The sequence below is a fragment of the Cavia porcellus genome, unplaced genomic scaffold, assembly GCF_034190915.1.
Source record: "Cavia porcellus strain 051 isolate PalLab524CR breed Dunkin Hartley unplaced genomic scaffold, mCavPor4.1 scaffold_11, whole genome shotgun sequence".
NCBI lineage: Eukaryota > Metazoa > Chordata > Mammalia > Rodentia > Caviidae > Cavia > Cavia porcellus.
Window position 1 is genome coordinate 83,447,583 of NW_026947494.1, and position 13,436 is coordinate 83,461,018.

A 13,436-nucleotide genomic window follows, 5' to 3' on the forward strand; every position below is an offset into this window, starting at 1 on the left:
CCTATGCTTAGCTCTGTTACTATCACTATTTCACAGGTGCAGAAATGGAGGCGCAGTGGTCAGGGTCCATTAACCGGAAAGCTGTGAGATGGGAAGGAGACCGACAGGCGCTACTGACCATGATGGTGGTCCCAGGTACTGAGTGGTCCCGGCTGCTCTCTCTTCCTCTTCATGTCGCTGTCCTCGCCCTTCTTCTCCAAGGATTCTCCTGAACACTGCTGGGACTCAGCCAAGGTTGACTGGCAGGTGTCTCCCAGGAACCCAAACGTCATGCCCATCTGGAATTGCTCCAAAGCTCCCAGGGCAAGGCTGCCTGGCCTGTCCAGGAGGAGCTCACGGGTCCGGATGCGATGGAACCCTTTGAAGACACATGGCAGGGCAGGTCGATAAGGATATGACAGGGACAAAGTGTATTTATGGTGGCGGCTCTGAGTTCAAAGAGCCAAGGCCTCCAGGTGGTGACGGTCTGGGGAGACTGGATCATAAAACGCTTTATGGCTGGAAATCACACCGAAATTGCACTGCTCTTCTTCAGAGTAGCCAAAGCCACCTTCCTCCCCCCAGATTCTCCCCTCTGGTAAATGGCGTGGCATCCACCAAGGGGCCCAGACCACAGAGCTGAGTGTCAGCTCTTCACTGCTCCTTCAGACGCCATGACTATCGATTCCTCTGCTTAAGGGCCATTCATAAGCAAGTTCCTGGCTACCCACACCCGTGACTTCAGTTTTATACCTACAGACATCCCAGCCCCAACAAATCACTCCTGCTCCCTGGGAGCCCGTTCTCTGCCCTCCAGGGGCCGGGGTGTTTCCCATCCTGCCACGCACCTGGTACACACAGCTTGTTTGAGTAATGGCTCCCTGTGCCTACTTCAAGGAGCATCTGTCTGCCATGGATGTGCCAGTTCTCCACTCATTCAGACACCTAGGACCCAGGCTGAGAGCAGCAAGGTTGGCTGACAGCATTCCAGCCTCTTACACAACCAGAGGTCCACACGCATAACAAAATCTTAGCTATAAAGGAGGATGCAGAAAAACCCAGTGCTCGAGTCCCCTGTTTCTCACTCCCTCCTGACGATGCAGACCTTTGCCACCCGTAAATCCTCCCGACATATTTTGCAAACCAAGGAAGGGGTGTCCCATGGACAAGACAGTGGGAAACTGAGTTTGCTAAAGAGGAAAGGGCACAAATTGAAATAGGGGGTGTCCTGAGACACAGCAGCTGATGCTCGGCAGATCCCATGTTGGGGAAAGAGGATGTGGAGAAAGTACATGCAAAAGACTAAGCAGATTTGAATAAGAAAAGCTGAACTAAAAACCAATGACTGTATAAATGTTTCAGAATTTTAACTTTATAAAAAATAAACTGGTTAACAAATAGTCCTGGAAGCTCAAATTAAGACCATAATGAGGTACCATTGTACACTACTCATCTGAGAACAACCAGGAATTCTAGTAGAATCTGTTCATTACACCTCATACACCTACTGAAGTGCCACACTGTAACCTATAACTGTGCATAACTTTTATATGTCAATTTAAATCATACTGTACGTATAAAAGAATTCCGATTAAATCAAGTGTTCGGGGAATGTGGATAGACAGGATTTTTATATTCCACTAGGTGATGGGTATAATATGGTCTAAGCACTTGGGCAAATAATTTGGTTCATTGTGTAAAATTAAATAAACACTTAACTTCACCTGTTAAACCCCAAGAGAAATTCTTTTCTTTTTTTTAAGTACTGGGGGTTAAACTCCGGGCCTCCCTCATGCCAGGTAAGTGCTCTGCCACTGAACTACTCTGCCAGCCCCCAAGACAAATTTTCACACATGTCCTTTGAGATATTTGACAATATTCATAGCATCACTGTTTTCATAATGAGAAAACTGCTACTCTTCATTCATTAATGAATATGAGCTATAGCAGGTATCACAGCATCTCAGAAACACAACATTGCCTCAGAATAAAAATACATAGTAACAGTTCAAATTCAAAGTCAAGAGGGTGTTACATGGGTTTGGATCAATAAATGTGTGTGATAAAACTTATTAAGTATATCAGGAAAATCACAAAGTCCAGGCAATAAGGCAGGGCAGGGCGATCACACAGTACCGCTGCCCGTCACTTTCTAGTGTAGTAGGAAGGAGTTTCTTAAATATTTATTTTATTGTAAGTAGTTAATGAGCTGGAGCTTCGGGGTTAAGGCTCACGATCCAGGAACATGGACAAGGTTTGGCACAGGCCTGAGGAGCTCTTTTCAGTGCGCAGAGCACACAGCCGCTCTACAGGGCAGGCAGCACCCACACAGCAGACGACCTAAGTCGGAATCACACATCCCTTCACCAAGCTGGTGGAGGAAAGCAGAAACCAAAACAGGCAGGGATTTTTGAACACCGCCCCCTAGCGAAAGAGGTGAGGAATACCCAGGTGGCAGTCAGCAGAAAGCTTGCCTAGTAAGGTACCAAAAGTTAAACAATAAATAATAAGATAGAATGTGAAGCCACAGTGATACGGGTAGCTCAGCTGGCCCCGTATGTGGCCAGGGTGTGTGCTGAAGTGGAACTGTATTCAAATTCATTTTACACATTGCCTGAAGACCTAAGTGTGTGGTTTCAGCATTGTTATTCAGTCAAGATCTGCTCGTTGGCATCGGTGCTGGCCTCAACCCTTAAGAGGACAAACAGCTCATGCCACATCCATGCATCTGGTGGGCACCACTCATGCAAGAGCGGACAGTCCCTTTAATTACCATCATAGCCATGCAGTGTAAAGAAAAGGGGTGTCATTGGGACAGTTAATAGCCGAATAGCCAGCTGCAAATATTCCACACATAACTTGGAGTTGCAAGTCTCATATATGTTACATTTTATGGTACAAAAGCATAAATTTTACTGCAAAAATAATATGGTGAGCCGGGTGTGATGGACACTCCTGTAATTGCAGCACTTGGGAGGCTGAGGCAGGAGGATCATTACGAGTTCAAGACCAGTGAGCCCAAGGCCAGCCTGAATTGCATAGTGAGACCCTGTCTCGAAAAAAAATACTGAAGTCAGTGGTTTGTAATAATTTTATTCTAATAATTCTAATAATAGATACTATTTTAAAATCTTAAAAGTTGAATATTAATACATCAGACAGTTTAAATTTGCTAAGTATTTTATGAAGAATGTTATATCCTTTTGGAATTAACAACTATTCAATCAAAAATAATTCAAGGAAAAAGTAAGATTCGTTTCTTAAAATTTAAAACATTTTAAAAATTTTACTAGTACATGTTTGCAGGACCTCTATCACTTCTATGTTGTATAAAAATTGGTACATCAGCATTCAAATATTAAACTAAGGCTTTAAGAACTATATTGAAGTTTTAACTACTTAGTTCCAAATAAGTCATGAATCTGTAAGGAAAAACCTCATTTTTAAAATTCTTTACATCTTAAGATGAATTAAAAGCACAATGTCAGCTTTTCCACCTGAAATTGTCATGAGGAGAAGAAACTCCAAATCTACATGGTACAAGCTTAACAATAAATCATCATTCAGTCCAGACAGAACAAATAATACTAAGACTGCCCAAAAAAAAAAAAAAAAAACAGATTTTAATTCTTTTTTTTTTTTTTTTTAGTACGGGGATCGAACTCACAACCTTACATTTACCAGGCCAGTGCTTGAGCTGCTGAGCTAAATCTCCAGCCTCAAAAAACAGATTTTAAAGAAATACAAATACTTAACCATCTGTTCTCACTGATCGAACTTCAAACATCAGAGTACAGAATGAACCAAGCATACTGCTCTGTTATACGCAGCCATACAGAGACTAAAAAACTGATACTCAAGTGACTGCTTTAATCTGTTTTCTAATGGTTGGTGCTTAAACTCCCAGTTTTTGAGAGTTGCCCATACTGCAAATACTAGGGATATTATTCCTGGGAATATAGGGGTGTTTTTGTTTGTTTGTTGGGTTTGTTTTTTTTTTTTTTTTTTTTTTTTTTGAGATGGGATTTCACTAGTAGTTCAGGTTGGTCTGTTTTTTTGGTCTCTTTTTTATCTTTTTGAGATAGGGTCTCACTATGCAGTTCAGGCTGGCCTTGAGCTCACTTTGCAGCTCAAGGTCTCAAATTTGCAACAATCTGCCTGCCTCAGTCTCCTGAGTGCTGTGATTACAGGTGTGTGCCACCACACCCAGCACAGGCTGGTTTTGAATTCTGTAGCCCAGGTTGGCCTCAGACAATCCTGCCATCCTCCTGTTTTTAGCTTACTGAGTGTAGCTTACTGAGTGCTAAGATTACAGATGTGTACCGCCATGCCCAGCTGTTCGTTTTGTTTTAAACATCTCCCAGATGTGAGCTTGGATGACAATGACACGCCTGCAGCCAGCACTCGCTGAAAATGAAGTTTCTGGTAACAGAAATATAGGCTTCCCGCTAGGGAAATTCCTGGGGGTCACGGAGACACCAGGGGCTTCCCAACCTGAGAGACGCTGCTTTTTGTTTGGATGGTGATCTGAAGGCAATGTTTCATCATGCTTGAAGATTAGGAACTATGGGCTCCTGAGTTTGATTTCCAATCTCCCCCCAAAATTTAAATTTAAAAAAAGATTAGGAACCACTAATCTAATATCTTGCTAACTAGGGAGGCAAATTAGCATTTCCTGGGCACATGTTAGAAACATTAGACACCACTGTGACTTGCTGGTGGACGCAACACTAGACAGGGTTCCTGGATCCCCACAACACACTAAAGAAGGTTCTTTGAAAAGGATGGCAAGATTGAAACCACAGAAGTTAAGGAAGACAGGCAGATCAAGAAAAGGAGGATTTGCAGGCCACCAGCTTAAAGCCCAGGTCAGGCCTGGCCTCAAGTTGCCTGCCCACCAAACCTCTCCATTCAAATTTTGACACAATGGGCTAGAGGTACAGCTCAGTGGCATTAATGCCTGCCTGGCAAGTGCAAGGTCCTGAGTTCAATTACCACTACAGGGAAAAACAAAAACAAATAAACAAAAACAAGAGTTTGAAACAAACTCCTATCATTTGTAGCTGGAAGAATACTGACAAATACTGATCCTAATGAAAGGACTCCACTGTCAGGAAATGATGAAAGATACACACAGAGATCTATAAGAGATTCTTTACCAAAATATGTTTTATGTCCAACTTCCTTTATTATGTTTTACAAATAAAGTAAATGGCATAATAATTTTTAAAAAGGCAGCAACTAAGAGGTTGTGGTGAAATCATTCCAGTATATATAAAATACATAAAAATGTTCTTAAAGATCTTTGTGTTCCTCCAGTTAAGGGTCTCTGGAGAAAAGACTGACAGTGAGGTGGTGGTGCTAGAATGCTCTAGCTGTGTTGTCCTCTACAGAAATCCAGCTATTCACAGATGGGAACACCTTGTGGACACTGCAGAAGCAGACCCTAGAACTGAGACCTGTTGCACATGAAGGGTGAGCAGAGCAGCAGCACTCTGACTGTGCCCCCTCCCCTTGCAGGGCCACACATGGCATTTCCTGATCTCATGGTTTGCACAGAGAGCTGCCAAGTGTGGCAGCTAGGATAGGGATCTTGGTGGCTGCTTTGGCTAATGGAGCCCCAGACCACAGACGACAGTTGACAGCTACACTCTGCAAAAAGAACACAAATAGTCAGCTGGACTTCCAGGCTCAAATCCCTGATGGGCTTCCACGGCTAGCTCAGTGCTCCCTTTCAACTTTCCCAGGCTGGAAGACAGTGGGCAGGTCAGTGATTATCTGCAGCGGGATCATTTGGCCCCAACCAGTTCCTGGGCTGAGTGTACACCGACTCGCTTAAGGCTCCCCTAGACGAGAGGCAAAGCTGTGTCCACCCAAAGCTGTGCAGCAGCACAGCAGATGGCCCCACCCAGTTCCAACCGCTGGGTACTGATCTAAGAGATCTTGATCAGCCTCAGAGCCCAGCATACAATCCTGGCCAGCTGCAGATCCTAAATTGTAGTACTGGCCAGCCAGGAAAAATGCCCTCACCTCTCCTATCAGAGATGACTACAGCCTCAGCATGGCTCTGCCCGACTGCAGAATCCAGCTGGTGGTCTCATGTGACTGGAGCACAACTGGTGGTTTCACGTGGCTCCAGAGCAGTCAACAAATAGCCCAGAGCAAGGAGAGAACAGGAGAGCCAGGTCTCCCTGCCCACAGCTGCCACCAACTGCCTTGGCAACTTCCAACCCAGACAAAATAGTGAAGAACACATTGGAATTTGGAAACGTGCAAGCAAGAACACAGGACATGAAACATCAGGGAAATACACCACCTCCAGCAGGGTGTGGAGGCACAGGCCTGTAATACCAGCACCTCGGAGGCTGAGGCAGTTGAATTGCTGAGTTTGAAATCAGCCTGGGCTACGTAGTTCAAAGCCAGTCTATAGTACATAGCAAGACCCTGTCTATAAAAATGAAGTGATATTTAAAAATGAAAAATTTTCCTGAAAAATACCACCACCACTAGGTCCCACCCTACAGGAAGTTCTTTTTAAATTAAAACAGATCATCACTGGTTAAGAAAATAAAAGCACAAGAAAAATTTCAAAAATAACAGTATAAGTAATACATAGCCGTATTCAGAGTATTCTCCCATAGTGGTGGTAGGCAGGGCAATTTTATCACTACTGTGAGACTAAAAATAACTATTTACAAATAAAATATAGCTACAAATTTTTATGGGCTATGCAATGTAAATCTTTTCTGCAATTAAGCTTGCTTTAAGCTTAAAAGTCTATTTTGGAGCTGGGGATTTAGCTCAGCGGCATAAGCACCTGCCTTGCAAGCGGGCGGTCGTGAGTTCAATCCCTGGTACCGATAAAAATGAAAAAGACAAAAAAAAATAGGGGGCTGGGGATTTAGGGGGCTGGGGATTTAGCTCAGCGGCATAAGCGCCTGCCTTGCAAGCAGGCAGTCGTGAGTTCGATCCCTGGTACCGATAAAAACGAAAAAGACAAAAAAAAAAAAAATAGTCTATTTTAACTTTACAATGTTTTATATAAACCTCATGATAGCCCAAAAGCAAAAAGCTATATGGTACTTGCCTTAAAAAATAAAGAGAAAGGATTCACTATCCAGAATATAACAAACTTAATTCAACAGCAAATAATAATAATAATCCAATTTAAAAATGGACAGATGACCAAAATTGCATTTCTCCAAAGAAGATGTACAAATGACCAGCAAGTATATGTAAAAATGTTCCATATCACTAATCATTAGGGTATACAAATCACAACCACAATAAGATAGCCTGAAGAATATTCAGTGAAATATGTTAGGCACAGAATGACAAATATTGTCTCTTGTATGTGGAAGCTTCAAAAGTTGATCTCATAGAAGAAAAGAGTAGACTAATGGTTACCTGAGCCTGGAAGGACCAAGCAGGGGGAAAAAAAAAACAATTAGTGGATACATGGTGCAGTTAGATAAAAAGGAATACCTTTGACTGTTCTGCAGACCTACAGTTTAAATAAATTGTGGGGCCAGGGATTTAGCTTAGTGGTGTAAGCACCTGCCTGGCAAGCCCGAGGTCCTGAGTTCGATCACCGGTACCCAAAAAATAATTAATTAATTAATTAATTGTACATTTCAAAAGAGTACAGAGGATTTTGAACTTTCCCAATACAATGAAATAATTGCTCAAGGTGGTAGATGTCCCAATTACCCTGATCTGATCATCATGCATTGTATCTAAGAATTGAAATATCACTCTGTGCTCCATAAATACATATAAATTATGCCAATTAAAATTTTTAAACATTTAGACAGATGGTTAAAAACAGTTGCTCCTCTCATGAGTTCAGCCTAGAGGAGCCAAGCTGAAGAAAAAGCCATGACACCAGAAGACTCCATTAGCTGGAAGTGGGTGTTTGAGGTCACCGTTGAGGGCACTCTCAAAAAAACTAGAAAAGGACCAGCCTGCATACTCCAGGGACAATGTCCTGCAACGGACATGTGAGGCGGACAGGCGGAAGCCAGAGAAAAGTGTGAAACATTCCAGGGCTGGTCACAAGGCAACAGGGAGGCAGGTGTCAAGGGCAACAAACGAAACTGAAACTTAAAGACCTGAGATGGGTGGGGAAGGGTGGGGGGTATGGCAGAGAGGGTGCTGCTGAACCAGCAGGGGCAAGGAACATCCACGAGAGAAAACGGGTTGAACATATTTCTAGGAAGTTCAATGTCCAAACCGAACCCCGTATTCGAAAAACTTGCCTCCAAACTACCTAACCAAATGTTCATCCTTAAAATGAGAGGAAGATCAGAAGGATGGCAACAGGGTCTTTAGACAAGTACCGAAAGCACTGGAAGGAGACTGATGCAAGAGAGCTGGGTTTCTCTAGCTCACTCAACTAGCTCCTCGCGCAATGACCACAGACTTAGGGTGCGGATGCCCCAAGATACCACTTTTCTCCTCCTCCTCCTCCTCCTCCTGCTGCTCCTCCCCACCCCACCCAAGCCTGTTCCCTCTCTCTCCTCCCCCGTTCTCTCTTTCTTTCCTTCTCTCTTTCTTTTGTTTGTTGTTTTGTTTTTACTTTTTTGATACAGCCCAGGCTGACTTCTGGACTCAAAATGATTCTCCTGCCTTAAGCTCCTGAGTAACTCCAGGAGGAAAGAATCCCCATCCTGCCCAGGACAGACCTCACTCTCAAAGGCTTGTTCATATGTTTGCTTTTCAGGAGTTATTGTAACATGCTGGACACACAGATTAGAGCACTCCATATAAGACCAAAAATAATAGAGAAGCTTGAAACTATTCTTCCCAAGAGAAACAGTCCGTGTGGGATGATTAGGACTTACCTGCTTCCTTCATTAAGCTCGACATTATGTAAAAGTGCCAAAACTGTGCAACATATTTATTAATAGTAAAAAAGAAAACCCGAAAAAAAGTGGGTTTTTTTTTACTTCTTTAAGTCAACATGGAGTGAACACCTTTGGTACCCCCCACCCCATGTCTCTGGACACATTATGTTATCTAGAGCCAACCCTCCACCTAACTGTGCACCATCTAACACCCACAAGACAACTTCTTATGAAATACTTTCAAGTGTTTTAAAATACTTGCCTTGTCTACAATGATTCGCAGGTGTAACTACTTTAGTGCTGTTAAGTACAAAGTTATTTTTTTTTGTCTTTTTCCTTTTTTTTTTTTTTTTTTGTCTTTTTCCTTTTTATCGGTACCGGGGATCAAACTCACGACTGCCTGCTTGCAAGGCACGCACTTATGCCGCTGAGCTAAATCCCCAGCCCCTAGGTACAAAGTTAAAGCCTTAATTCCCAAACACTTGGAACTCAGACTTTCTCAAGTTTTTATGTTTAAAGGTCTAAATTTAGCTTTCTTCCAGGAAAATAAAAGGGGGAGGGGAAAGAGAAGATTAAAGACTAAAATACAAAATATATATATATATATACAAATGTGCACGTTTGACAAAATTTTCAACTCATATTTCAATTTCTCAATACATATGCCCACTGATCGCAATTCCACTTCTAAGAATTTTCCACGAATATATTCATATATTTGCACGAATATGTACATAAACTAATATTCATTGTTAGGTCATCTCTACCAGCAAAAACTTGGGAAACAACCTACATATTCATGCTCTGTTTAAATCAAGGGCTTCCAATATTAAACATCAGGTTTTTCTTCAAAATGTCATTCACGTATCTATGACCCATCGTGAAGATATTCATAATCAGCTAAGTAGGAAAAGCAAGTTACAAACGATGTTAAAGATTTTCATGCAGAAAAATGATTGATAAAGTATACATAAAAATTATACAGTTGAAGCTTAAGAGAAAGCCTGCTTCTACTTTACTAACTAGTGTGCACTGCTTTAAATTTTTTATGAGCTTGCAACACTTCAGCCTTTTCTTTTATATAAAGTCAAGCCAAAAAGCCCAAATAAGTATATCTGGTTGGAGAAAAACTCTCACTAGCCCAACAAATGCATGCAATGAACACAGATCACCACGTCATTTGCAGAGTCCAAATAAATTCCTCAATTATCCAGGGGACACCTGAGCAGAGCTCCGCTGGCGGTCTGTCCTGGAAAGAAAATTTCCAGAATTAGCACCAAACTCGCCTCATGAGCCTCGCAGGCGCCAAGCTTCCACCGCTAAATGGGGTTCCAGACCAGCTCGTGCGGAGAGCGCAACCCGGGGCAGAAAGTGTGAGCCCGCACAGCCTGCCTGTTCCGCCTAGGTCCTCAGGCCCCGCCCGGCCCCGCCCCGGCCCCGCCCCGCCCCGCACTGGCCCCGCCCCTGGCCCGCCCCCTTCCCGCCCGGGCTGCGCGGAGCTTTCGTTTCCCTCGGAAAGGAAAGTGAAACCCAGCGCTGCGGCTCGGGGGGCGGGGCGGGCCGGGGCCTGGTACCCCGGATGCGGGCGCGGGGCTGCGCAGTCTGCGGCGCGCGTGTCTGTTTAGGAGGCCGCGCCGCGCTCTCCGCCTGTGCCCTTGCTCCGTGATCGCGGGAGCACACTGCTTTCTGTTGGGCATTTGAAGCGCTCTGCAAAGAAATCACAGTCGTTTGACCTTTCGAGTTACGCGGGTGGCGCTTTTCTTTCCTCCCCCACTGACTTTTCCTCCCTCTCCTCTCTTTCGTCTCGTCTGTCTTACCTTCCTCCTTCCTCTGTAATTTCTTAAGTCGTGTGTGTGAACACCCGTGGGACACAGTGAGTAAGCGGGCCACGTGGGAGCCGCTGCAGGAAAAGGAAAGTGAACCCAGGGCGCTCCTGTGTGTTTTATCCCGGTGAGATCTGCCGCTCAGGTCCAGCATTAAACGCGTCCCTGCCATTGGCCGGCCACCTGCATTTCTAACCCATAGGACAGCCTCTTAAGGCTCTGTCTTTAGTTCCAGATTTGTAGGAAAAAATATTAGATTTCGAACAGGTTAAATGACCAGCCCAACGTGACAAGATTGTAAGTGAGAAATACAAAATTCTAGAGAGGATCTCATTTTAACCCTCCTGCCACCAACCCTGACTTCAGTTTCATTCCTTCGTGTAAAACAATACATCATTGTTATTTTTTTTAAAAAAATTTTTTTTGGTCTTTTTTCGTTTTTATTGGTACCAGGGATCGAACTCACGACTGCCTGCTTGCAAGGCAGGCACTCATGCCGCTGAGCTAAATCCCCAGCCCCTACATCATTGTTATTAAGAGTCCCCCTCCGTGGGCATGAAGGTATAGGTAAGGTTAAAGAACCCCCAACCTGCACACACGGAACTCTTGCCGAGTCCATGTACATGCATTTCATGGAGGGGAATGGGAGTTTGCCAGGGTCCTCAGATGCCAGCTGCTGTAAGTTTGTGCAGGAAATCCAAATGCAGTCTCTTCCCAACTGCATATTACACAATTTCTGGCAGCCATGGGCTCAGCCCTGCATATAAGTGTGAGACTGAGACACCTCCAGAGTCAGTGACCAGGACTTTTCCAAGTGCCAGTAAGGTCTGCTGTCAAGGTGTGTATTCTGTTCAGAACATCGCAAAGTAGAGATACACCTGTGTGTCCACAGATTATGCTCACAGTGTGCAGGTAGTGACACAGGGGAATGAAACTCCCAACCTACTATGTCCGGTATGAGTTCGTGTTCTCTAAAATCAAAGAATGAATTTTAGGAACAACAGAGGTTAAGAGCAGAATATATTTATTGAGAGAAAGAAAGCTTCTGTCAGAGAGAAAGAAGGGGTCCCAAGAGGATTACCTGGGACTCTTGTCTTTTCCAGGGAATCATGAGGTTAAATGGGTTAAAAGTGGGGGGAAATGGGAATTTTCAAGGTGAGCATGAGGGGGGACAGAACTGTGATCAACAAGATTAATTGCTCAGGTAAAATTGATTAAATAGGAGCAAATGGGGAGAGTCACGTAGTAAGCAGGTGTGCTTCACAGCAGCGACTCTTCCTGTAGGGGTGGGAGACTGACTCCAGACTTCCTCAGGGTAACAGAGAAGTATTTGGACTGTGGATCCTTAGGATGTGGTTGTGTTTGCTTTGCCTTTTGTCTTGAGATCTGGCCCACAGCAGGAGGTGATGGTCTCTTCCAAGGCTGTGAGGTATCTAAAGTTCTGCTCTGGCCCTTTTGAGGGTCCAGCCCTGTCTGACTGCCTATAATATTTCTAACTAACTCAGCTCCCTGTAACAGTAGGCAGCATGAACATGGATGCCCGTGACTTAAGAGTCTACTTTCCTTCTGTGGAAATTGAGGGCAGTCGTGCACACACAGCATTTTGTCTCTGAAACTCTGGTTGAGGGTATACATGCTGTTCACATGGCCTGTGATGGTGAGCACAGGGAGACCCCTCAGTACAGCTGCTGACCAGTCAACCACATAACTAACTTCATCTAGTGCTTGTCCATGAAAAAAGAAGCTCAAAAGTTCTGGGATTCAAGGAACAAAGAGAGGATGTTGCCAAATTTGATACAGTTTGCTAAATATTTCTAGGAAACAAATTTTACCTTCTCCCAGTGATTATTAAAGGACAACTTGATTAATTCCATTTGAAGCTCTGTAGTTCAGTGGAATGAGGTAAGTGGCATTACAAAGATCAACCGTGGGAACAGGGACTGAGCTACGTAATAAAATGGTCCATGACAATTGTCTCGCCACCTCCTTCTCTGCCCCTTCCCCTTCCTTCTCTTGCCCTCCTGAACAAGTCAGTGCCAAACCACACAGGTGGGCACAATTTCCCAATGACTCAGTGACTCAGGGCTGAGTGCTGGACCCCAAGCAGGATGACAGAGGTGTCCACATGAAAGGGCTGCCTGGCACTGGTGTCAGAACTCACATGGAGCAGGCATAGCCGGCCTGGGAGTAGAGCCCAGGTGACCGTGTGAAGTGGTGATCGGTGGCATGGTGAGGGATGTCTGAGCATAGACCTCGGAGCATGTCCACCTTCAAGGATGCTGGTAGAGACGAGAGGCTGGTTATACGCAGGGTGTGATAAAATGAGTAAAATATGAAGGTTTAAACCTGACACCAGCTTTAACATTGTCAGAAAAAAGAGTGGCAAATGAACAATGGGTGAGCACTGAAGTATGAAATTGGAAGGAGAGAGGTCATGCGGACCTTGATCTTCATGACGATAATGAGGGCGTGCACTGTAGAGATACAGGCTTTCATGCCCTGCATGTGTCCCCTGACTCTATCCAGCAAGGAGGCTTTGGGATCAGTGACACCCACAAGCAGGTCCGGCCTCAGACCTTCATTTCCCATTGCGATTCTCCAATGAAAGGAACTAGAGTTGCTGGGAGAAGTGACCGTTTCCAGCGTGAGAGCAAAGGAAGCACAAAGTGAGTCTAGCCTGCCCGAAAGCAAGGAGATGCTCCAGCAGCAATGAGGGTGCCATCAGAGGGCGAGAAGCCTGTGTGAAGGAGCTCCCGCGGGCCGTGCAAAAATGCTCTGAGCATCAAAA

The 13,436-nt window shown here is 44.4% G+C and overlaps 1 protein-coding gene and 1 long non-coding RNA gene across 5 annotated transcripts in view; one reads left to right on the top strand and one right to left on the bottom strand.

The window, feature by feature from the left end:
• Positions 1-1,711, top strand: part of LOC106028464 (uncharacterized) — a 20,816-nt gene extending 19,105 nt beyond the window's left edge. For all 4 annotated transcript variants that reach the window (XR_010050655.1, XR_010050656.1, XR_010050657.1 and 1 more), the window contains one exon: positions 37-1,711. This is a non-coding gene — a long non-coding RNA (uncharacterized LOC106028464). The remainder of the gene's footprint in view (positions 1-36) is intronic.
• Usp18 (ubiquitin specific peptidase 18) overlaps positions 1-10,835 on the bottom strand; it is a 23,422-nt gene extending 12,587 nt beyond the window's left edge. Inside the window, exons 1-2 of the mRNA XM_063258623.1 lie at positions 10,643-10,835; positions 119-358 (exon numbers count right to left, since the gene is read on the bottom strand). Coding sequence (XP_063114693.1) covers positions 119-358; positions 10,643-10,820 — 418 coding nt within the window. The 5' untranslated portion in view covers positions 10,821-10,835. The remainder of the gene's footprint in view (positions 1-118; positions 359-10,642) is intronic.
• Positions 10,836-13,436: the final 2,601 nt, after the last annotated feature.